This window comes from Haplochromis burtoni, unplaced genomic scaffold, assembly GCF_018398535.1.
Source record: "Haplochromis burtoni strain Fernald_Lab_line unplaced genomic scaffold, NCSU_Asbu1 Contig_117, whole genome shotgun sequence".
Lineage (NCBI taxonomy): Eukaryota > Metazoa > Chordata > Actinopteri > Cichliformes > Cichlidae > Haplochromis > Haplochromis burtoni.
The window spans coordinates 1,467,628-1,493,183 of NW_024582478.1; the positions used below are offsets into that span (position 1 = coordinate 1,467,628).

The following is a 25,556-nucleotide window of genomic DNA, read 5'->3' on the forward strand; positions in this document are numbered from 1 at the left end:
AAGAAACAACTAAACTCTTGCCAGAAATGATTAGTACATAAGCAGGACCAGAAACGTCCTCTCTTTCTGACATGAACAGTTAACATCAATGTGTTTTTTAAACATCGTACAAGAAAAGTTATGGTGGGGCAAAAACGACGAATGACTTTCAAATATATTTCCTTTACTTTGTTGGTAATGTCCAACTTTTCTTCCACTCCAGGTCTCGGTATAAATTATTCCAGTAAGCACCGTCACGGTTGTCTTTCGTGTTTTTGGCGGGGACACCGATCTGTTCAACAGAGGAAACCGCAGGATCCAGCGGCAGAGGGGTCAGAACACCCGCAGGGATGGCGTGAAACACTGTGGCATAGTCCTTTTGGTGGAACAGGAATTTTGAACTACAAGTCCCAGGGAGAGCGTCGCCTGTGTTTCGTCATCTAACGTCGACTCGTTCTGTTGACGTCGCGTGCGGCCGCCGGGAGAAGTTTGAAAATAAACGTGAAAGTTTTTTTCTCGTGAAACGTTGAGTGTCGGCGCGGTTCGAGCTGCTGCTGTGAGGCTGAGCTGTGAGAGTTTGTACCGAGGAGGGAGCGGAGCGCAGAGGAAGCTGCTCCTCAGGTGAGTGACGTGCGAAACTCAGAGAAGCTAGCTGTGTCCGACATGCGGCTGCCGCACAGCGCCGCTTCCAGTGCGCTCAGAGGGGCTTGGCGCCTTATCTCACCGCGGTGGGACCCGGAGGGAGGGACAGGGTGACGGGGGGAGGGCAGTCGGACAAAAATAAAATAAACAAAAAGATGCGAGTCGAGTTAGAGCGAGTTAGCCGAGTTTGCTAACTGCTAGCCGGGCTGAGCTTACCCTCTAACCCCTGAGCCCGGTATCCGTGCAGAGGCCACCTGTTGGTGCACAGGTGTTTCCAGCTGTCACAGCTGTGTTTGTGTGTGAAGAAGCCTCCCGTCATGCCTCAGCGCAGAGCGTCTCTGAGACGGCGGCCGGTGAGTTACAAAGCCTGCCGTTGTTGGTCGGACAGCAGCAGGTTGGACTGTGCTCACAGCGCTCAAAGTGCGGTTTGACCAGCAACACGCATCGTAGCAAATATAACATCTCCGCTCAACTCTGGATTTTTCCGCAGAAAGAGGCTTTTTAAATGACCCGAGTGCCTCCTACGATATCAGTTTACATACACGTTTTGCTTGAAAAATAACATTTAAAAAACATTTGAAATGAAATTAAAAGCAGCAACTTCCTAACGGCTCTTTCAACACCTGTCTTTGAAGGTGTTGTACCTCAGTATTTGAACAAGCGCCGAGTGGATTTGATGACAGAAGAAGTTAGGAAGTTTGAAAAGGCCTAAAAAAGTTAATTTTTACTTGTCTTTGTTATAATTTATATCAGAACTCTTCATAATTAAAAAGAAATGTCATAAAGATGCATGCTGGCTCTTAAAAAACAACTCAGGATTTTGCATACTCGTTAATCAGAAAAGCATTAGCAGGTTTTTAAGTAAGTAAGGCTTATTTATATGCTGCTTCTCAAGTACAAAACTCACAAGTGCTTCACAATGCAGAACACATACAGCAGTTAATATGGTACGAAAACTAAATAAAGGCAAGCCTGCACAGGTGGGTATCAGCAGTGTCCACAGAGCTTATGTCCAATGGAAGCAAGTTCCACAACCACAAAACTGCGCTCTCCTTTTGTCTTTAGCTGGACCTTGGTGCAGCCTCCGAGCGTTAATCGTCTGACTTCAGACATTTAAACCACATGGATGGTTTTAGTAACTCACTGATATATGGAGGCTTCTGACCACGGAGGACACATCACCAGGATTTTAAACCAAACATTAAACTTTATGGGGAGCTGGTGTAAGGAAGACAGAATTAGTGACTTTTATTTCATGTGAACCAAACCAGGCCATAAACAGATATTATTCTAGTCTTTTCAATTAAATTAAATAGAATTTTGTATTTTTATCCACTCACACTTTCATCCATCCAGTAAAATCAGCAGGATTTTAATCAGTTTCTGTTGTTTGGGTTTAATTTAGTTTAAAGTCACATGCTTGTGGTTTTAATTAAATGTGATCCAGTTTTGCTCACTTGTTGAAGTCACACTCCACAGTTCCACTTTGAATCAATGCTATTAAGGCGTCTCGTAGCATCGACAAACTGCTGGAGACACTCCTCAGAGATGTTGGTCCATGTTGACACGACGGCGTCACACGGCTGCTGCAGAGTTTTGTGACATGGTGCATTATCCTGCTGCAATCAGCCATCAGGAGATGGCACACTGTGGTCATAAGGGATGCACATGATCAGCAACATTACTCAGATGGTGTTAAGAGAAGAAATGACCTCCATACCATTACAGCACCAGCCTGAAGTGTCCATGATGAATAAAACTGCACAAAAGTATTTTTCTCTTTAACTTTAGCTCCACATCTAATACAGCACTGAATGATCTGCCTCTTCCTCGCCTCCTCCTCTTCCTCTCTTCCAGGCAGCAATGTCTTCTGCAGACGAAGAGCCATCGGCCGCCATCGTGGCCGCCTTGACGTCTGCGTTATCGAGCGCCGTGTCAGCTGCCATGGCAGTTGCCATGGCTGTTGATTCAAAGGCGGATCTCTCCGCGTTGCTCGACGAATGGGAAGAAGCACAGAGAGGCCCCACAGAGCAGCTGGTGTCCGTCTTAAACAGGTTTTTTTTTTTAAGCTTGTAGCGACGCAGATGACGTGTGTGACGTCAGAGCCTCTCAGTCTGCCTGAGTGTGTGGGTCCATCTTGAGTAGAAACCCTGTCTCATCAGTGTGTTTTCTGCAGAATATCGGAGCTGATTGAGAAAGAGATGGGAGAGTATCACAAAGCAGACCCGGATCCGTTTGATGACCGTCATCCAGGTGAGTCCTGGACCCTCTGGCCTCTATGTTGCATGTTTTCCACACTCTGTTCCGTAAAATGATTTCAACAACCAATCATTCAAATTGTTCAGACTTTTGTGACTCGGGTCTAACGTTGCAGGACGGGCGGACCCTGACTGCATGCTGGGACAACTCCTGAAGATGCTCTTTATGAACGATGACTTCACTAATGCAGTAAGGGCTGCTGCTTGTTTTTGTCCTCTTGTAAACCAAATGATGGAGTGTGGTTCCAAGGGTGCGCTGTCAGCTGGGGCAGCCTTATCAGGCTTCATGCTTTGAGTGCAGAAGCTCCACCCAGCAGCCATTTAAGCCTTTAGCTGGTGCCAGGACCGTATTGTATTGAATCTTTATTTTGAACATGTTAAAATAGTATAACAACAACAACAACAGAGGGAAAATGAGACAAACAAACAAAGCAAAAGCACTTTGTCTTCCTGTTTATGCCCTGCTCATCAGAAATTCTTCATTACAGTTTGTTACATGTATTATTTATTATTATTTTTTATAACTCCAGTAACACGTCAAAAGATAAATACTTATATAAGCATACTTGTGCACCCACACATATGGTAAATGGCCTGCATTTGTATAGCGCTTTACACTACATTCAGTCATTCACACACACATTCACACACTGGTGATGGCAGCTACGTTGTAGCCACAGCTGCCCTGGGGCGCACTGACAGAGGCGAGGCTGCCGGACACTGGCGCCACCGGGCCCTCTGACCACCACCAGTAGGCAAACATGGGGTTAGTATCTCCCAAGGATATTTGGCATGCAGTCAGGAGGCAGCCTGGGATCGAACCACCGACCTTCTGATTAGTGGCTGACCTGCTCTGCCACCTGAGCTACAGCCACCCATATACACATCATTATTGTGAAAGTAGTGGTGAGAACGCCTGATCAGAGCCCCGCCTCCTCCCTGTACTTTGCAAAAACTTTATTTTTGAACTGCTGTTTAAACTGAGGCATGCTGGGACATTGCTTCAGTTCTTCACTTTGTTCCACAGCTTCACGGCACACACACAGAAAGTTTTCAGTGTTGTTTACAGGGATGTTTTAAATTTAGTTCCCTCTTCAAACTGCGTCTCCGTTCCCTTTTAGAAAACAATTTTAGAATATTGTCAGGAAGTAGGTTGTGTGTGAGAAAATGAACCAGATCTCCCATTTTAAACTGGGAATCAAGCAAATCTGCTTTAATAGACAAAGTCTTTGTTTATACAGCCCCATCACGTGTCCACAGTTTAGAAATGAGGCCAGTGAACGTTGTCTCGAGCAGGTAGCTGCACAGTTTGTGCTACACTGTAAGTTTGTTTTTGTGTGTTTCGCAGCTGCTGGACACGTACATAATGACCAGCAGGGAACACAGCCTCAACACAGCAGCCTGCCGCCTGCTTCAGAACATTTGCCCGGGCCTGGAGACGGCCGTTGTCTTCCAAGAGAAGGTAAACACTATTTAGACATAAATCACTGTTAGATTATCGAGCTGGTGTGTGCGTTCAAAATACAAATTATGGATACGTCTATAAAGTGTCCTAAAAATATTTTACTATGAGGGATCACATGTTTCGGGGTGGTCCATGTGGAGTTAGAGGATTTGGGTTTTGTTAGTTTATACAGTTCTAATAAATGACAGTATATGGATGTGCATATCAAAACTGAAATCCACCTTAATAATGTGCATTTCTTTTCATGATGATACATTTAAAAAAGTTTTTGCTGTGTAGATTAAAGAGGAAGTGATGGTGGTTCTGTAGGAAATATGGGAATAACTAATTTGAGTAATTATCACAGAGACTTTTATTAAAAGGTTTCCGACTCCTGTGAGCAGAATAAGCACTGGTTTCTGATAGGCTGTTCCTGTGCTTCGCTCACCTGTGCTCTCTGTGCAGGAGGGTCTGGCTGAAAGGTTGTTTGGCTGGGCTCGTGAAGCAGAGCGCCCGCTGTGTGTCTACGCCACGGGTCTGCTGGCCCGAGCCATGAGCAACCAGGAAGTGGCGGCCAACTACAGAGAAGAGAACGCTCAGCTGGTGGGTGGCAGTAATTAAAGACTGTATGTAAAAGATGGACGTGGCTGTCGTGACATGATCCACAGGGTTCTAGATTCCACATTTGGATCCCTTTTAGCATTTTGTAGTTTGGAAGTGACGATGTTTGGATGAGAGGATGGCGTGCTACGTTATCAGCTAATGCTGGTTAGTTTTGTTAATGTGCTGTGTGCATAGACCAGCAGCAAACATGTTATTAGTGCATCGAGTGTGCAGCGTCCTACGGTTAAAAGTCTGTTTCACCACAGACTTCATGCTTTATGGCTGTAATCTTTTATATACAGTCTTTGCGCTTGATTTTTAGAGTTTTTGCGTCATAAAATCTGAGTTTCCTCATCCTCCAGGTGCCCGTTATGATCAAGCGGTTGCACGAGCTGCAGTCTCAAGAGGCCACGAGTCACTTTAGTGCCACCCACACCTCAGAGAATCTACCTCAGGACTCTCAGGCTGAAACTGCACAAACCTCAGGCGTCACAACGGCCCAGCAAGACCCGATGGAGATGGAGGCGAGAAATGAAAGAGCCGGGGAGAGCAGCAGGACCACGTCCAACACCAAACCCACGTCTCTGCTCGGCTCAGCTCAGAAGAACGGCGGCCGCAGCAGCAGCTCTGCCCGACGGCTGCCAGGCTTCGTTTACCAAGTCGCTCCGGACTCTGCGTCCAGGGAGACGGAGGACATGCAGGGAGGAAGAGGAGGAGGAGGAGGGAAGAAATGGGCTATAAAGGAGAACGAGAGGAAGGCAAAGCAGAAACTGAACATTACCAACTCTTCGGACAGGAGTGGAGAGGACGCAGAGAGGACCGAGGCCAGCGAACAGCCGGCCAGCACCTCCTCATGGTCTGAGATGAGCTCCGTGATGATCGGCACCGACTTCCGCCTTTCACCGCTGAGCCCGGCCATGGAGCAGCGGCTCATCCTGCAGTATCTGACCCCGCTCGGAGATTACCAGGAGGTAGGCGTGCAAATCTGAAACTGTTTGGTGAATGCAAATAATTTTAATAAATTCACAACTGATGACCCTCCTTGTGTGCAGCTGCTGGCTGTCTTCATGCAGCTGGACACGCGGTCGCTGCTGATGAACTACATCGACCTCAGACAGACCAACAACGTCCAGCTCACCTTTGACGCCCTGCTGGTAAGGATGACGGCGTCCCTTTGAAAAAATGAATGTGGAGGGAATTTTATGAAATGCTGTGGATGATTTAGTGCTTTGATGCACTCTGAGTGAAGCGTTCGTACATGCGTGTATATCAGTGGTGCAACGGATCACGGTTGATCCGTAATCCGAACCGATCCCACTCCACGGTTCGGCACGCACGTGATCCGAAGATTCGAAAAAGAAGGAAAAAAAGTATGCGTATGGTGCGCGTGGTCAGTCTGTCAAGAGATAGCTATGGTCGGTGCTAGCGGTCCAAGTGCAGGAGCAGAGGAGTTTGCGGTATTTAAGCAGCCCTTTGCCTCCCAGTCCGACCGGGCGAAAGCTGTTACAGAAGCTACTGCGGTGTTTAGCTGCAGACGGGAGGCCGTATTCTGTTGTGCAAAACAAGGGTTTAAACTGTGATGAACGTGCTTCAGCCACGCTATGATATCTCGTTGCACGTCCACTTCAGTGACAAGATCGTTCCAGGCATGTATGAGTTATGGCTGAACTGTCCCAGGCATCTTCTGTTGCCCAACTACAAACGGTTGGAGCTCCAGGTCAACGGAAAGCTACGTGACCGTGACAGCTCGTTATATCACAGCGGAGTGGTAGATACAAGCCCTGTACTGCACCTTAATTTGTTTTTATATAGTTGTGTGGAATGAGTCTTGAGTTGAATGTTTTTAATAGGCAAAAAAATACTTAAAAAGTTAATAAGTAAATGTTAAAATTTTGTCTTTTTTTCTTTTTTGCTGATTTGAATATTGATCCGATCTGTGACTTAAAACCGTGAGATCTTTGATCCGTTGCACCACTATTATATATTCTACTCATACATCATTCTCAGAGAGAGCAGGTCCTTCCAGTGTGTCAGCATCTGTTTGGTCACTTGCTGTCAGATGATTGTAATTCAGTTAGTTTGTTCCACGTTCAGCATTGATACGTTTGTTACTACGTGTTTGAACAGCTGCCCTAAAGCAACGTGTATGTTTGTGTGTTCTGATTGTGTTACAAGTTTGCATCACTTTCCCAACCTTATTGTGACAGAACGTGGCGTATGTTTATTTTACTAATGTAACTTACTGAGAGGTTTTTAGTGATCTTACAAAAGCAGTAAATCTTTATATCGAGATGCTTCAATGAGCCTCAGCAGCTCAGATCACGTTTCGCCTTGTTTGTCAGTGCAGCCCCTCCCCGCTGAGTCCGAGCGTCTGTGTGTGAAAGATAATCCAGACCTCTGTGGGTGGCTCTCAGCCCCATCACCACAGTTTGGTCACATGTAGGGAGACGTGTTCCATCTCTCAGTTGTTTGTAGATCGTGGACACTGTTCAGTGCTTCCTGTTTAGGTGTTTTGGAGGAACTAACAGGCTCTTCTGATAATGGACGGGTGTCAGATTAACTGAAAAGTTGATGAATTGATTCTCCTGTTTCAGCTCAATCGATCCGTCGAGTAGAGAAGCAGTAAAAGTGGGATTCATACGCCCGTGAGCTGATAAGTAATCAATAATTGCTGCCTCTGGCGTTCAGTAATTCTTCACCAGAGAAAAAGGAAATTACAATTACATTAAAAGTAAATGTCTTATATTTAAATTTTAGCTGATGCAGAATCTCACGCAGGTGAAGCTGCGAGCCGTGAACGTTGCAGGGCTGATGTTGGAAGACTGCTGCATGTTTATTTACTCTTGTTTCAGTCGTAGTCGTGTGTGGTGGTGATGATTAATATTATTAATATTTTTGTCCATTTCTATGCCAGTTTAGGGATTGTTGATTAAAGCAAAGCAAACTGAAAAGGAGAACTTATTTTTATTTTTAGATAAATTTTTATATGATTTCGTTTTGTTTTGAATGAGTAAATCTTATTTTTAAGATTAAATCATTTTCCCCTTGTCAATAAAAGTTTATCAGTAAACCCACTCACTGTGGTTCTTTTCACATCTACCTTTAAATCCTCCTCGTTACATTTGCAGCACCGTGTCATCTGATAAACTGATGTTCGCTGTTTGCAGCCTCACTGTGTCGTTGCTCTCTCGTCAGTATCTCGCCTCGCTGCTCCTCCACAAGAAGTTTGCTGCAGAGTTTATCGCTCACGGAGGAGTGCAGAAACTCCTGGAGATCCCGAGGCCTTCAATGGCAGCGACCGGAGTTTCTCTCTGCCTCTACTACCTGGCGTATAACCAAGACGCCATGGAGAGGGTAAAGCTACAACACTCTTCTTATTGTGTGCAGGATTATTACAGCAACCGTAGCTCAGTCATGGTGAACACTGTCCCGCGTTTGCAGGTGTGCACGCTGCCCGACGGCGTGCTGTCCGACACGGTGTCCTACGCGCTGTGGCTGCTGGAGTCGTCGCACGCGTCGGGCGTCTGCCACGCCACCATGTTTTTCTCCATCTCCTTTTCATTCCGAGCGGTGCTGCAGCTGTTCGACCAGCAGGACGGCCTCCGGAGGCTCGTCAACCTGGTCAGCCGTGAATCTTTACTCTTAAACTATTTAAACTAATTTCAGAAGTAACTATTTCTTTCGATCGGACACTTTTAGCATCGTCTCCTCTGCCTGTAGATCAGCACTCTGGAGATCCTGAACGTGGGGAGCGAGCTGTCCCGGCTGAGTGATGACCAGGTGTTTTCCAGCAGGCAGACAGCCAAACACACCTGCATGGCCCTGCGCAGGTGAAGCGATGGGTGGAGACACAAACACAAAAATTCTTATCTGACACAGCAGCCATGTTTTATTTAGATATTTGTACATATATAATGTATTTCTTTATTGTGTTGTCGGGTAGAAGTAAATAAATGCTCTTCACAGTCTGAACATGCAGGCAGTTCCTCTCTGCTTGTGTGAAAGTTTGGAAACACACTCATTGATTATCGATTACTTTGTGAAGGTACTTTGAGGCTCACCTCGCCGTGAAGACCGAGCAGGTGAAGCAGTCCCTGCACGCGTCGGACGGCGGTATCGTCATTCCCCAGCAGCCGTTTTACAAGGTACTCGATGGAGTTTGTGAGTCGTTGCTGTGCTTTTTTATTTAAACCACAACAACAGATTTCCGCTCTTGTCAGTGAAGATGAAATGCTGACGAGCCTCCTGCTTTTGTTGGTGAATCTCTGTCGTTTGCTCAGATTTCATTTTGATCTGAAACGTTGTGTTTTATAGTTCTGTGATCATCATGTGACTCGCTGCCTTTCTTAGCCTGGTTGTGTGTTTGTAAGAGAAGGACCGCCTTATAACGCAACTCTTAATCACATTTGTGATCTGGATTTAGATATGTGGATTTTAACATTATAATGTGGCTGTGAGCAGATAAGCTGTTTCATGCTCACCTGTAAGTAGTAGTAAATACGTAAAATGATAACCTCAGAGAAGCTGTTTGTTTGCTGTAAATGACAATTTAAATGTACAATGTTTATGATATAAATGCAAGGTGTTCAAACACTGAGCACAGACTGAATATAAAAGATGGACGTAGCAGCCGTGACATTTAATACGAGTCTTGGCTTCATATACAACTCATGAAAGTCTGCGGCTTCCTGCTTTCAGGCCTACTCGTACACCAGAGAGCAGATTATTGAGATGATGGAGTTTCTCATCGAGTGCGGGCCTCCTCAGCTGCACTGGGAGCCGGTCGAGGTCTTCTACAAGTTGGCCTGTGTCCCCTTAATGCTGCAGCTCATATCTACAGCCTGCGACTGGAGGACTTACTTTGGCAGGTAACCCTGCTCACACACATACCTGCACGCTGTGGGAGTTTTTATGAACAGAAAGGAGTCGGTGGAAAAGTAGCTTTGCTTGCTTTCTGTTTCTGTGTTGCTCGTCTTTGTACGCAGCACTGATGTGTAACTGGAGTCTTTTTCATGTTTTTTTCACCAGGAGCGACACTGTGCGGTACGCTTTGGACATCCTCTCCATCCTGACGGTGGTTCCTAAAGTCCAGCTGGTCCTGGCAGAAACCGTAGAAGTTCAGGATGAAGCCAGGTCCCCCGTTTCCACTGTGGGTCAGTAAATCTGATCGTTTTCTCCTCTAGTGCTGCTAAAACTGTTCTGATTGTTTCCAGCTCCATGTAACATTGAATGATTCAGGATTTGAAATAATCCTTATGAATCTTACACACAATCCAACTGTCTTCTGATTGGTTGCCACTGTCAAACAGAAAGCTTGGACAGAGGGTGGGTGGGGCCTCTGTGCTCACAGCTGATCGTTTTAGGGATGTCCTCCTGCTCATGGACAACATGCAGATCCAAGAGTAGATAAAACTGGGCGCTCGGAGCAGCCTGGCTTACTCGATCTCTCAACCTTAAAATTATTAACATTCATAAACATTCATGTGACAGTAAATGAGGAAAAGCACAAAGGGTCCACTGTAACTGAGAGATGTTGTTAACCTTTGGGTGTTCTGCGCGTGACCGTCTCTCACCTCTGCTTCAGGTATGAGCATCATTCTGGGTGTGGCAGAGGGCGAGGTGTTTGTCAACGATGCTGAGATCCAGAAGTCTGCACTGCAAGTAAGGAGAAGCTCTAAATATCTTAATGAGACATTCTCCCGACTTTGATGACCTCGATATAAAGGGTTTGCCCAGAAATGTGCAGAGTCTGTGCAATCAGAATGAGAAGATTGCAGGTTAACAGCACATGAGCGCACATTCATGAAGGATCAGCACGTTATGACTTATTCAGAGCAGGCTGCGAGGTCTCAGACGTCCCTCCTTAGAAACAAACTTTAAAGGCGTATTTGCAGAGATCGGCTCACGAAGCTGAGTGTTTAAACTATTTTATCAGATAAAACTGTTTTAGATGCAGCGTTTGTGCAGCAGTCTGATGAAAATTTGTCTGTCGTTTCCTCTCTAAAATCATCGCAGGTGATAATAAACTGCGTGTGCGCCCCTGACCAGAGCCTGAACTCTGTGGGGGCTTTTGCGGTTACCCCTCTCAAGCCATTACTCCAGCCCCCCACCCCTCACAACAGGGTGTTGGCCCACATGTGGCAGGTGGTGCAGAACAACAATGGGATAAAGGTAAGAGCAGCAGACGAGCAGTGGGAATTTTCCCGGTTTGATCCTTTTGGGGCATGTGGGGTAAAAATCTGCCCCGCTGTGGTGACCCCTGTTGTAAATAAGAGATCGCCTGAAAGCGAAATGCTTCTTCGTGTTCCTCGTGTCGTCTCCAGGTGCTGCTGTCCCTGCTGTCAGTGAAGATGCCCATCACGGACGCCGACCTGATCCGCGCTCTCGCCTGCAAAGCTCTGGTCGGACTCTCTCGCAGCTCCGCCATCAGACAGATCATCAGCAAGCTGCCGCTCTTCACCAGGAGCCACATTCAGCAGGTGCGCACAGGTGTATCTGAGTGAAAGACCTTTTAATGCTTTTGTGGCAAAAAACAGACTGAAGTTTAGGGTGTCCGGACAGTGGTGACGAAGCCGCTGCATAAACTTGGATTTTGAACGCCGAGTGCGCTTTCCTCGCCTCGCTGTGTCCAGAAATCAGTTTGCATCCATCTGCAAACGGTCATCTTCTGAAAGGCTTCCCTGCCACCTTTTCATACGCACTTAAAGTTGCACACTGTGGCTAACTGCAGCTTATAATCTAAAATATTAAAGCTATTGTTAGAAATCTTCATTTCATGGCTCGGACTCACAGTAAGTTATTTTATTGAACAGATGTCAACAACAGCAGAGCTTTACTAACTGTAGCTCACAAGTTAATAAACGATTACTTTACTATTACTAAAGGCTTTTCTGCAGGAAGTGAGGGTGTTAGCAGCGTTCAGTCCTTCCACAGCTGCTCGCTGGCCTGCAACACGCTGCCCTCTTTATAGAAACGTGGGCGGTAATTGGTGTCAGCAGCAGCATTATAACAAAGCAGACAGGCATGCAAAGCATAATGAGGCCCAAGTACAATTTAAATATTGGTGTATTTATGTTTTTTAAACTCTGTGGCCAGAAAATTTGAATCTTTTGAAACTGGAGAGAGAAAAATCGATTTGCATGTATGAGTCATTTCTGCTTCATCCGGCAATTTCATGTCGCTTATTCAGGTTTTTCAGGAAACTGATGACGTAGACGCCTCAAAAACTACACGATACATGAAGGTTTAACAGACTAGTGTGGTGCAGTTATAGTAATGCTGCAGTTGGAGGCAGGGTGGAGGATTTCCTCCGGCTCTCGTCGTGTTCATGCTCTGTTTTCTGTCTCCAGCTGATGAAGGAGCCCGTGCTGCAGGACAAACGAAGCGAGCACGTCCGCTTCTGCCGCTTCGCCGCCGAGCTGACCGAGCGGGTGTCTGGCAAACCTCTTCTCATGGGCACGGACGTGTCGTTGGCTCGCCTGCAGAGGGCCAACGTGGTCGCCCAATCGCGCATCACGTTTTCCGAGAGGGAGCTCCTCGTCCTGATCAGGAACCACCTCGTGGCCAAAGGACTTCAGGACACGGCAAACACGCTGGTCAAGGAGGCCAATTTACCCGCAGCGACCCTCTGTCCAAACCCCTCCCCTTCCTGCGTCACCCCCCCGCCCTCCGCCTCAGTGGTACCCAGGACTTGCAGGTTAGCGGGTGGGATCGCGGCGCGTATCGCCAGCCATGTTGGAGCCTCTCCCGTGTCCTCAGGTGCTTCTGTTTCTCCTTGCCCCTCTTCTTCTCGACCCCTGGCACCTCCTCACCCTTCGTGCTCCTCTGCATCTACCTCTGCCCACCCCACTCCTCCTCCCCCTCCTCTTCCTCATCCGTCACCTCAGGGACAGGGCCCATATCCACTTGGCCGGATTTTGTTTTCACGGGAGCGTCCGGTGGCCCCGTGCAGCTCAGGGAAAAAGCTCCGTGCACTGAAACAGAAGTCGGATCACGGTGCTTTCATACAGGTCGGGGTTCGATCGGTCACCAGTATCATCGCCGTGCTCACACACAGACACGGCCTAAGCTCAGCTACTCTTTCTTTCCCTCTCTGTCAGACTCCAGCAATGAAGAAGCAGTTGGAACGCCACCTTCCTTCCCCTCCAACGCTCGACAGCATCATCACCGAGTACCTGAGGGAACAACACGCCCGCTGCCCCAACCCGGTCACCACATGCCCCCCTTTCTCTCTTTTCACGCCCCACCGCTGCCCGGAGCCCAAGCAGAGACGACAAGCCTCTCCCAACTTCACCGCCCGCCTGGGTGCCAGGGTGCTGTACCCCAAATACGGAGGTGTGGACCGAGCGTGTCTGGATAGACACCTGATCTTTAGCAGGTAAAGAACAGACTCACCTGTGCAGCAAAAACGGTTATTTCGCTTATTTTTGGCTGTTTAAAACGGACCTCTGCTTCTCCACCGCTCTGCCTGTTTTCCCTTCGTCGAGGTTTCGTCCAATGTCGGTGTTCCACGAGGGCGACGGAGACGAGAGCGGCTTCACCTGCTGTGCCTTCTCAGCCTGCGAGCGTTTCCTGATGCTGGGAACCTGCTCCGGCCACCTCAAGTTCTACAACGTCCTCTCGGGAGAGGAGGCGGCCAACTACACCTGCCACACGTCCGCCATCACACACCTCGAGCCCTCCAGGGTATCTGCACAAGCATTTAAACACACCTGTTGTTATCCTGCACAACGTTTCCCAAACATTTGCATATTTCATGCGTTTTTTTTTTATCTGAGGCTACTTCCTCGACCGGGACAGGGACAAATCTGCACTGAGTATATTTGAGTTTCTGATGTAAGAAGACGTCTGGTGGTGTGGATTTGCTTTCTTCTATAAGCTCAGCTGATCTGCAGGCACTGAGGCGACTGCCTGAGCTGACGTTATGCTCAGCTTTGATATGAATAGTGGCTGCAGCCTCAGCTCTTTTTGTGCCGTTGTTAGAAAGTAACCGTTTGTGCTTCTTAGGATGGGAAACTGCTGCTCACCTCTGCTTCCTGGAGCGTCCCTCTGTCGGCTCTGTGGAGCATGGATGGAGTCTTCATCAAAAAGTAAAACCGCCACACCCTCACGCTTCACTTTTAATTTTACACACCTGTGTATACACTGCATAGACACCCTGAGGTGTGGACTGTGGTCTTCGTGGTGTCGATGTGTCTTTTTCCCCTTCAGAAACTCCTTTGCAGACGATCACTACGTGGAGTTCAGTAAACTCTCTCAGGACCGAGTCATCGGCACCAAAGACCAAGTCGCAAACGTAGGTCGCCCAAAATGTTCTGCTCTGCCTCCTCTCATCATAACAGCAGGAAGCAGAGTTGATGTTGATAAAACTGGAATCCCTTCAATTAAAAATCTTCATTTGCATTTAAACTACTGACAGCAGGAAACCGTAGATTTGGAGTTCATTTGATTCTCATCGTTTGTCTTCGTGTCCTGAAGATCTACGACATCCAGACGGGTCAGAAGACGCTGACCCTGAATGACCCCGGCCTGGCCAACAACTACAAGAGGAACTGTGCCACCTTCAGCCCCACTGACGACCTGGTGCTAAACGACGGCGTGCTGTGGGACGTGCGGGCGTCGCGGGCCATCCACAAGTTCGACAAGTTCAACATGAACATCAGCGGGGTCTTCCACCCCAACGGCCTGGAAGTCATCATCAACACGGAGATCGTATCCTCTGATGCTGCCAGGGGCCGTCTTTTCTGTCCTTTTCTTTCCTTTACTGCAAAAAATATAGTTAAAATGAAATGGGTCATTAAAAAAAGGTTCTGGGCCCAGTTAATGACATGTGAATGCAAAGGAGCTGTTCAGTGCTGAGCCCTGCATGTTTCTGGTTTTCATTAATGCTGCTGGTTTAATGAAGCAGGAGAATCTGCTGCCCTCTTCACCTGCTCAGGTGAACTTGCTGCGTTTCACCTGAGCAGGTGCATTTTTACAAATTCAGCCTCGTCCCAGTTTACCCTGCTTAAAAAAGACATGGCCTTTAATATTTTGAATGCATATTACCTGATAAAGCATAATGTCAGTTTGGGTCTTACAGTCTCCAAAACTATAGTCAAAGTTTAAGATCAGATTACTGATCTCAGCTGTAATAACGACGCAACAAAGCGAGCTGCACGCGTTTCTGCATCGCCCCCCGTTGTGTCGTAGTCGTGGGCCTTGACAGCAGGTGTCAGTGGGACCTGAGGACCTTCCACCTGCTGCACACCGTCCCCGCCCTGGACCAGTGCAGGGTGGTCTTCAACAGCAACGCCACCATCATGTACGGAGGTACGAGCTCACGTGTCCGAGTCATTACGAGCACAGCGAGGGGCCGAATCACCGCTCTGACGTACGATGTTTTTCCCTCCTCCTGCTCTCGCACACAGCTATGCTCCAGGCCGACGATGAGGATGACGCGATGGATCAGCAGATGAAGGGTCCCTTCGGCTCGTCCTTTAGAACCTTCGATGCTACGGACTACAAGCCCATCAGTAAGGCTTCACCTCCTCTCACTGTTGGTCAAACACAGTTTATACACTGGGGCTGGGGATCGTCACTGATTTCTAGGATTGATTTGATTCCGATTCACAAGGTCCCGAATCGATTCGATTTGATTTGAATCGGGGAAATTTTGCCTCAGACAGTCAGAAATGTTATGATTCAGATCATGCATCAGGACATTTCCATATTTTTGTATCTATAAAAAAGGAAGCTGACACTTGTGAGACTTTATCAAAGCTGTGAGCATCACAGCGAGGCCTTTGTGTCAAAGTAGCTGAAGATGAAACAGAAACACATGAAGGTGGTTTTCCTGGTCTGGATTTTATAAAAATATTCTGCAGTCGATCAAAAACGAAAGAAAACCATTAATCAGCATCTGAACGTTACCTGATGCTGCTGACGTGAAGCAGAGCAAAGTTACAGCGGTTTGATTAGAGACGCAGCGTTTTGCAGTTTTGCATAAATTTAAAAAGTTTAAATTTGTTCAGAAGCCTGTTGAACAGCAGAAATGAAGTTTTCTCTTTGGAAGTAAGTAAAAGGATCAGCGAGCTGTCGGCTTTCAGCCCCGACCGTGTCCGTGCCGTCGGTGAGAAAGGCGACATCTCGCTGATTCTGATGCGTCGGCGGCTCCGCGCTTTGTCTTCACGTCTTTGTGCAGAATCCGTGTTCCTGCTCTCTTTTACTGGTTTAGCTGTTTGGTGGTTGTTGAAACTTTGTGAGGTGTAACCTGAGATTCTGGCGTTTCGGGCAAAATAAATTTATAATAAAAAATCGATTCAGGATTTTAATAATTCGATATCACGTTATCCAAGCCAGAATCGGTTTTAATCGATAAATCGATCATCAAAACCCGCCCCTAATATTTACATATGTGTTTGATTTTATTTTAAAGGTCAGGTTTGTGCTGATCTGCCAGGCTTAGCTGCTCCTCCTGCTTTTACGCGCCGAGGTTCGAAGAGCTCGAGCTTCATGATGTTTTTGTTTTTCAGCCACTGTGGACGTGAAGAGGAACATCTTCGACCTGTGTACAGACACCAAGGACTGCTACCTGGCTGTCATTGAGGTACTTGAGCATCCGTGCTATCAGAGGGTTTATTGTTGTTTCCATTACAGCCCATGTGACCCTGTAAGGCCGCAGACACGCTAACGTGATGCGTTTACTCTGCAGAACCAGGACGCGGTGGGCTTGGACACGGTGTGTCGTCTGTACGAGGTGGGACGACAGAAACTCGCCGAGGAGGGAGACGACGACGATCAGGTGAGCGTTTGCTGAGCAGCTTTGTTTTCTTTTGTCTGCGATGACCCGACCTTCACGTGGAGGCTCATCTCTGACGACAGCTGGGTCTCTAGAGCAGCTGCTTTCAGGGAAAGAGTCCACGGTGTCCCCGTCACTGTGACCACAGTCTTTTATTTTTAATTGAAGTCTTGTGCGACTGCTCAGGGAGCGGACCTGAAGTGGAGACGAGCTTAAGCCGAGCAGTTTTATCCAAAAGCTTCTTCTTCTCTTACTTTTGATGCTTCTTTGTCTGCCGTTTCTTCTTCTTCTGCTTTTTCTGCTCTTTAATTGAATTATTATTTTCTGTGAAACTTGTTTTACTGAGAAAACTTCCTTTCGTTGCTGTCGTCGTCATGATTGAGTTCATTTTTTTTAAAATTTATTTTGTGCTCTTCCAGGATGACGATCAGGACGATGACGATTCCTCTGACTCCGATGACGACGACGACGACGATGATGATGACGACGACAACTTGGACACAGACCCACTCATAGAGGAGCTGGCCAATAACAACGAGGCAGAGAATGAGGAACAAGCCGACTCGCCCAGAGACGAAGAGGTACCCGACCCCCTAAATCCATCGTCCAATCAGCTTCTTTTATTTTTCACTTTTCTGTGAAAGGATTGATGAAGACAACACTTTGAAACGATAATTTACTGAACATATAAAGGTCTTGTTTTGTTTAACTTTATTTTCTTATAGTAAATATGATTTATAGAAGAACTTGTTACTCGGGTTCTTTGTTTATGGATGATTTATTCTGAGCTCACTCGGCGTTGTCACCGTGACGACTAATATCTAAAATAAAAGCAGTTACATTAAAACAATAATGCTTCTTTAGCTTCTTTCACATATTCATGGAAACTCAAATTAACAGAGACATCGAACGCACCTCACGCCTGCTGTAGTCAGATGGGAGAGAGCGTTCTTCGAGGCTGCGCTTCATCTCTCACAGTGGATTTAACGCAACCACAACACCGCGACGTGTGTTCTTTATAAACTTGAGTCCAGCTTGGAGGCGCGCCACTAACAACCGTCCGTGCTGGACGTTACTTCCAAACTGAAGTGATGTGACTGCTTCCCTCGCGTTAGAGGAGAAAAATCAGTTTGAGTCATTAAAAAAAGTTCTTTGTTTTTCAGTTTTAGGTTTCACGTCTTCTCTGGTCCTCACAGTTCAGACTGCACTGGGGAGACTGATCTTTTTTTCCTTTCACGCTCAGATTGCCGATCTTCTGGCTGGCGACAGCGATGATGACAATGACAGCAACGACAACAACGACTCGGAAGACTGGGAGAGCGTCATCGATGGCTCTGAGCCGTTCGACGCTGACGGATCAGAAAGTGAGTGATAATCCAGGTTTGTTTGCTTAAGTCTGTTTTACCTTCGAGCTTTTTACAAACTCACATCCGGGCGCCGAAGACGCCGAATCTGCAAAAACAGCCTGCATAAGTACAGTTCAGAATATAATATTGTTAAAAATGAGAGAGAACGGCGCTGCACGTTCTGGGTTTAACACGGACAGAATGTTAATGTCTGGAGAGCATCACACCGAAAAAATCGACCCGAGCTTTATTCCTTCATTTTTGTTCTTTGTAATGAGGCCGTTGGTTTGAAGTGAACCGTGTGTGTGCGTGTGCGTGTGCGTGTGTGTGTGTGTGTTGCAGATCTCTCTGGAGCGTCCGATGACGACTTGATCCAGTCCATCCGTGACCTCCATGACCGATGGTTCTCCTGACCTCAGCGTTCTCATTCGTACCTGTTTAAATGCTCGTTTCTCTTTTAAGCAGGCAGGTTGACTGTGAACACGCTCGTATGCAAATCAAATTTCTGCAATATTCTGTTTCTCTAATATATATTTTTTAAATTTGATGACGTCATTGAGAGATGACGAATAAATATTTCCCAGAGTTTGTGGGGCCTCAGATATGCAGACTTGGTTTTCTTCCTCTTGGTTAAATATTGAGTTTGAAATTTTGGATTCTTTTTGGTATTTTTACCTGCTGTGAAACATCTTTTTCTCCTCATTATTGATCAGCATCAGCTTTGTCTGAACTACAAAACGAGACAGAAACACAAGCTGTAGTTTTTCAAGTCCTTTCAACTCTGAAGCAGCGAGCAGTCTTTACATTTTATTTGAGCTTAATATTCATATAAAAGCAGTTATTGACGTAAAAGAAAAAGAAAGAAAAAATTCTTTAATATACACAATAAAGTATTGAGGTTGTTTTCTACAGATTTAAAGACTGGATGTTTTTAACTGGATGGATTCAGGCCAGCCTTCTTCTTATTGGCTGCTCCTGTCAAACAGATGGGTTGAACAGCAGGTGGGCGGGGCTTCTGTTCTCACAGGACTGTGAGCAGTACTGAAAGGCACTTCGTGTGTCAGGGTTCAGTTTGATTGTCCTGGTAAAAACTAACTGCCGAGTTGGAGGACCGAGGAAGCAGCAGAGACAGACAGGAGCAACGACCAGCAGCTTGTACTGGACCAGCAGGAAAAGCCTGGTTTAAAGAGGGTGTCGAGGATTCCTAGTCCTTTAAGTTTGGATCTCACTGAAGAGCGGAGCAGTGAGAAGCCGGGAGGGGAAAACAAAGGCCTGAAGATTCGACCCGATGGCTCTGGGTCAAAGAGAAGGACAATTGCTGGAAGCTGAGGCGAGAGCGGCCACCACAGCTGACCAGCCAACTTCAGGGTGCTGTGGTTGAAGTTGAATCTGTATGATGGTTGGAGGTCTAAAATGGACCTCAGAGGATTTAATTCCCACACAAATGATCTCTAAAGGTGGTTGAAGCGTTGGAGGTGAATCCCGGTGAGGTTTAAGTCATTGCTGATGTGGAGGAATGAGCCCAACCTTTGGAGGGAACAGAAGGATTGCTGATGTGTGTCTATTGAAAACATCACTTTCCTGACAGCTTACAGGTGAGGATCATGTAGACCTCACACAGTTCATTAGAGTATAATTTAGATAATAACTTCCTCTACAGTCTTACTTTCATAGATCTTGAGATACTTCAGTAGTTAAAGGGCAGCAGAAACATCTGTAGGCACTTTTTCACTGTTCTCTGCCAACCACAGCAGCAGGTCATAAATCGAGTCACAGCAGCTGTTTCAGGCACAAACCAGAGCTCGAGTTAGGAATCCAGACGTGGTCGGGCACATGAAATAAAGCCTGCTGGCTGCAGACGCACAGAGTACACGCCCACCACGCTCTTTACTTTCAAATCACATGACTAATCTTTTAATTAATCTTTCTTTGTTTGAACATGCAGCGAGACTTTTAAAAAAAGATTTTCCAAGTTCGAGTGATGCTAAACAATCACCTGTTGATGAGGGAGAGATGCTGTGGTTTCTGCTGAGCCGTGAGTCCAGACGAGCGTTTCTCCTCGGCTGTGTTACTTTCAGGTCTCTGTGGACAGCAGCGTGTTGAAGTGAGTTCTTATTCGTGGGAAACGTCGCTCGGTCAGTCTCCTCTCTCCATCCTGTTTCCTCCTCTTCTCAGTTTCATTTGTTCCTCCTGTCTCTTCCTCCTTTTTTCCCGGCAGCGAGCTGACCCTGCCTGCGCCGACGCCGCCAGCATTCTGATTTGTTCTCTGAATGTTTTAAATCCTTTCATTCCGATCTTGAATGTGACATTGTGCATATATTGCCGGTGGGCTGTGGAACAAATAGTTGAATCATAAAGAGTCGAGCGTGGTCATCAAAGACAGAAAAACATGAAAGAGATGCAGGACTCAGGAAAACTGCTACAGCACTAGACGGTGAGGAATCCCATTCACAGGGCAGCTTTCTTTCAGTTAACGGATCATTTTTACTCCCACAGTATGTTTTGATAGTTTGTATAACCGGTGTGCCTTCTGTGGGAACATTATTATTCCTGCCAGACACACAGAGGTTGAGTGGAAACCATCGAGGGGGTGATATCAGGATATTTCATCTCCGAGTCTGAAAACTACAAATGTGAGCCTCTGTTTCTCTGGATTGGAAGAGCTGTCACGTCGTGAACACTTACGGGGACACATTAAGCTAATGGGTTCGTCTCACTGGAGTCCACACGTGGAAATTAAATCTTCATTTTAAATATTTTTTGCATCCCATTCTCGTCCACAGGTGTAAAGTGTGGCAGCAAACCAGAATGTTGCCATGGATGCGCTGGGTTTAGTTGGGCTGCAACTTGTGTGTACCGCAAATTACCTGATTCTCAGTGCAGCTTCTGAGTGCTTTAGTGGACGTCATCAGTCACTCTGTCCTTTGGTCATTTAAATTATCACCTCCTTTTAGCCACCAAGTTTACAAAAATTAGCCTAAATTTAATGCAAAATCCCCCAATTTGGAAACCTGAAGGTGTTTGTTAATACTGGCAGGTCCAGCTTGTTCTCTGTGAGCTTCAGACTGCATTATATCTGTAAGATACACCAAGACATAAAGATATTTATTGAAATCATAATATTTGACTAATTTTTTTCTAATCATGTGCTCTATTCAATTCGATTTTATTTGGAAGTCGATTATCACAACAACAGTCACCTCAAGGTGCTTTATATTGTAAGGTCGACCCTAGAATAATACACACAGAGAAAAGCCCAACAATCATATGACCCCCTATGAGCAGCACTTTGGTGACAGTGGGAAGGAAAAACTCCCTTTTAACAGGAAGAAACCTCCGGCTCAGGGAGGGGCGGTGAGGGGAGGAAGACAAAAGACACGCTGGGGTAGAGAGGTCATTTGAAATGCAGAATTTCAACAAACATCAGCAAACACACAAACTGTTTGTGTGTTTGTCTCACAGTGTGTTGCAGCTAACAGTCCAGCTGCTTATTTCACCGGGAGAGAAACGACCGAGAGCTAAGTTCACTCAGAGATGGAGAAAGATAAGAAAGACAGGAGAGGAAGAAGAGAGCTTAGATTTAAAGGGAAGGGCTGCTCATTTAAAGCTCATATGTAAGTCCTCATGTTTTTAAATCTGTGCATGTGACATGTTTTTCATACTGTGAAACCTGCTGTAAATCAAACTGAGGCAGTTTTTTAAAGGCTGCATGAGAATCTGCAGGATTAACAGCTTAGTTTGCTGCACTGCGATGGATTTGCAGTAAAGAGTTCACAGCTTATAGCAGAGATTCATATGAATGTTAGCTGATGATGCTGATATTCATTCACTGAATCTCACCTTCATACCAACTTTATAGTGTCTAATGTAAAGACAGCATCAACAGTGTACTGTCAGTGCAGAGGATGGGCATCAGCCAGGACAACTCATAAAACATCTGCTCACATCTGGCTGAATTCAGGCGTGTACACCCACAAAAGCAGCAGGTCAGCTGATCACAGCCTGTACACTAAGAACATCTACTGGAGCTCTCAGAAGTTATTGTGAGTTATGATTGTTTTCCCCACACTGAGCCATTACAACCAGTTTAGTGTCCCCCCACCGGCTGCATCCACGTTAGCCCCTGACTGCTCACATTTTCCTGTTCAGAGGCAAAGTCACCCTCTACATTCTCTGCTCATGAGATTCAAGATGAGAATATTTATTAGAATTAAAGTTTAAACTGAAGTAAAGTTTGTATTGTCATCTGCTAATATTATTTAATTATTACAGTAATGAAGCACAAGGCTCAGTTAGCTTTGCATAAAAATGGCTGGTAGTAACGTCCTCCAAAGAACTACTTTTACTTTCTTACTTTGAGTACTTTTCAGGGGCGAAGTTGAATCAGTACTTCAACTTTGACTGTAGTATTTTTCAACACTAGTACTTCTTTTCAAGTACAGGATATCTGTACTTTGGCCACCTCTGATTGTTACGAGCAGTGTACTATATTACCCCCCCCCCCCCCCCGTAGATGGGTCGTTGACTATGATGAAGACAAATAAAAAATATAAATATTTATTGTGAAAATCTGCTCATAAGAAAAGGAAAACTAAAATGCTTTAAGGTTTCCTGGAGCTGTCATATCACCATATTTGTGACACAGCTGTCACAGCGCGTGCTGCTCTGAAGTGTCCACGCGGGGGCGCAGCACGCGCAACAAACGCGCGTGGAGCTGCTGAGCTGCAGACGGCTGTCATTATCGGCTGTACACGCGTGTCAGTGACAGCACGACCGAGGCTGTGTCACGGTGCTGTAAAGTGATGTCACGGCCGGTGTGTGCGCGTGCGCGATACTGCACATGCTCAGAGTAATTCTGAGTTTATATATTATATATATTTGCGTCTTTTATTCCCACTCGTGGTCTGAGGGGTCAGCTGCTGTAGGCTCCTGTGCGCGTGCAGGCTGTGCAGACCAAACGAGCCCCCCCCCCCTGACCACCTCAGCCGCGCTCCTCCACCCTGATCCTCTTAAACTGACGGAGGCTTCCCCGCTGCTGCGCACGGCTCGCACGCAGACGGGACTGAGCTTTTTCTTCATCTGCTCACGACAAGTTCAGCAGCTGCGACGGAAGGAAGCGAGGTTCAGACGCATGGTTCAAAGACACAAGAGCACCAGAAGCTTCGCTCTGGAGGGATGCTCACTGAGTGAGGACAGGATTCCCGAGCCCGGACAGAACTTGACGGGAAACACGAGTGATCGTGGGATTTTCCTGAATGGGAAAGTCTAATGAAATCCTCATAAATCATAGTTCATCTGCTCCGGCCGCCTTTTTGCTTAACCAAATGCCACTCTAATGCCCACAGGTGGGGTTAAAAGCCCCCTGTTTGGCTTGAAATCGCCTTGACGCCCCTGTGGAGGATTTCTCTGGCGGTTCGTTCCCGAGGAGCGCAGCACAGCCGCTGAGATGGACCGACACACTGCGCCATGCGTCACCGCCAACCTGACAGGATACTAACCGTCATTTATTTAAGACAACTTTCACATTTTCAGACTGGTTTAAGGTTTTTTTCCCCCGTAGCCATTTTCAGTAAACTTTTGCTCCGCGGTCCTCCTCGTCTTTCTCACCGTCACTCGGATTTCCATGAAGCGACCCATCGGGTGATTATAGCTACTTTCTTTAGAGGATTTTGCTGTGGGTGCAGCGGGACATCATGTGGACGCCGACAGAGGATGAGAAAATTGGAGTGGGTGAGTAAATCAGTGATGTTTGTCTGATGATGTCCTGGTACACGGCTTTGTTTTTTACGCAGAGGATGGTGCCAAACTCACCTCCAGAAACCGCAGTTAATGTTTGCGCACTTTATTTTCGTATAAAAGCATTACAGACATTCAGCTGCTCCTGCGCCTTCGATGTCTAAATCAGGTTGTAAAGTGAAGATCTGTAATCTGTGAAATGAAAGGGGTCATCTCACTGGAATCTGTTCCAAAGAAGCGCCTGTGGGTATGTGGAGCTGTGCAGAGACTACAGGTTCTTATCTGCACACCGTCTACAGTATTCCCTTTGAGATGTGTCTGCGGCACCTGAGGCGCTGGACGCTGGAAATGGTGTTTTGTTTTATCTGTTCTGTCAAGTCCTGTCTCCGGTCTGCGCGCCTGGTCTGTGGTCCTTGTCGTCTGTTCTGGTGTGGTAGAACAGATCAGAACCTTACAGCAGTCCTGTGTAAGTGTGACGGGTGCGGGATGAGAGAGGGGCTGTGTCGTCGCTTCTTGTGTGGGTTTATAGTGCGTGAATGTGGAAAGTGGGTGAAGTGAAACTGAAGCAAGGACAGGAACAGGATGCGGTGATAATGGGCAGTGCAGGTAACTGAGACTTGACAGCAGTGATTGATTACGCAGCGTGCTGTGGCAGCACGATGACGGTGAATGGTTTCAGATGAGAGCTGGTGCTTTGGGCCCGTTAGCCAAGGATCCACAGTCCAAATATTCTCGCTCCCCATTTATCTCCCGTTTATCTGCTGCACGTCTTTCAGGCAGCCACACCTAAAGGCCTGTTTGGAAAAACACTGCTGACCCAAAATCGACTTTCTTACCTCCACCAAAGAGATCATGTGATCCAAAAAGTTATAGAGTTGCATCAATGGTGTGGCTTTCCCCATCTGGGAAGTGACTAACGCCTGGAGTCAGCAAGGATCCAGGAACGACTCTAAACATTGTGAGATATGGTTAAATCATGTTGCCACAAGTACACATGACATTAAAGAGAAACGCTGAGTGACATCATCTTGATGTTCTCATGAAAATATCACAAACTCATCAACGTCCTGGAAGGATATTTTAGTGTGTGTGGAGTATTGTTCTTGGTCTTGTGCTCCTGCTGTGTTGGTGTTTTTAAATGTTTGTTTGTTGCGAATGTTGCTGGATCTCTAAAGGTTTTTGTGTGCAGTCTTGTCACTAAAACTTCAGCCATGAACTCTTTACTGTCATTTTCAGGCCTGCTTATACAATAAAATGATTGGTTATGGAGGACGGTCTCTGCCTATTCCCAGGCCTACTCTGTCCTACATGTCACGTTGATCAAGGGAACAAAAGCTTAATTTAATTTTATAAGAATTTTATTGACGCTCTAATCAACGTATATTTATGAATGCAGCATAAAATCTCCTTAATAATAATTACTGCTCCCGGCTGCAGAAGTACCAATTATAACCTTTATTTTACTTGCTAATGGCACTGGCAGCGTGCCTGTGTCTAATGTGGATTGCTCAAATCTGATTGGTGCATGAGCATTTCCGGTACCAGTACCTCAGGTTGCACTGCCTCTTGGACCATCCTGCTTTATTTTAAAGCTGTTCTTTACCTTCCCCTCAGCGCTGCTATCTTTGTGGTACAGGTCATGTTCAAGGAGCTCTTCCTCTGATGGTTATACTAACTTTCAGTTTCTTGATTCTTTCATTGTGTCAATACCCTGAGAAGATGATTTTCATGCTTATTGTATACTTTAGTGAGATTTTGAGTATTTCATG

General features: G+C 46.3%; 2 protein-coding genes across 8 annotated transcripts in view; both read left to right on the top strand.

Moving 5' to 3' along the window:
* Positions 1–409: 409 nt before the first annotated feature.
* Positions 410–17,195, top strand: LOC102311377 (DDB1- and CUL4-associated factor 1; the record flags this gene model as incomplete). 2 transcript variants are annotated; one of them, XM_005928908.3, is given in 28 exon segments in its annotated part: positions 410–600; positions 2,479–2,675; positions 2,798–2,874; positions 2,996–3,069; positions 4,228–4,341; positions 4,789–4,926; positions 5,289–5,897; positions 5,979–6,080; positions 8,122–8,280; positions 8,368–8,547; positions 8,647–8,756; positions 8,972–9,071; positions 9,625–9,794; positions 9,955–10,079; positions 10,511–10,587; positions 10,942–11,097; positions 11,250–11,405; positions 12,276–12,935; positions 13,026–13,303; positions 13,413–13,611; positions 13,933–14,015; positions 14,137–14,221; positions 14,404–14,637; positions 15,144–15,237; positions 15,336–15,440; positions 16,440–16,513; positions 16,619–16,708; positions 17,125–17,195. In XM_005928908.3, coding segments are annotated over 27 exon segments (4,511 nt in total), but the record flags the coding sequence as incomplete, so codon positions are not given.
* A 5,613-nt stretch (positions 17,196–22,808) lies between these two features.
* Positions 22,809–25,556, top strand: part of LOC102311077 (dedicator of cytokinesis protein 3) — a 248,746-nt gene continuing 245,998 nt past the window's right edge. For 5 of the 6 annotated variants that reach the window (XM_042223672.1, XM_042223671.1, XM_042223673.1 and 2 more), the window contains exon 1: positions 23,788–24,253. In XM_042223672.1, coding sequence (XP_042079606.1) covers positions 24,037–24,253 — 217 coding nt within the window. In that variant the 5' untranslated portion in view covers positions 23,788–24,036. The other variant, XM_014335696.2, reaches the window with a different exon arrangement.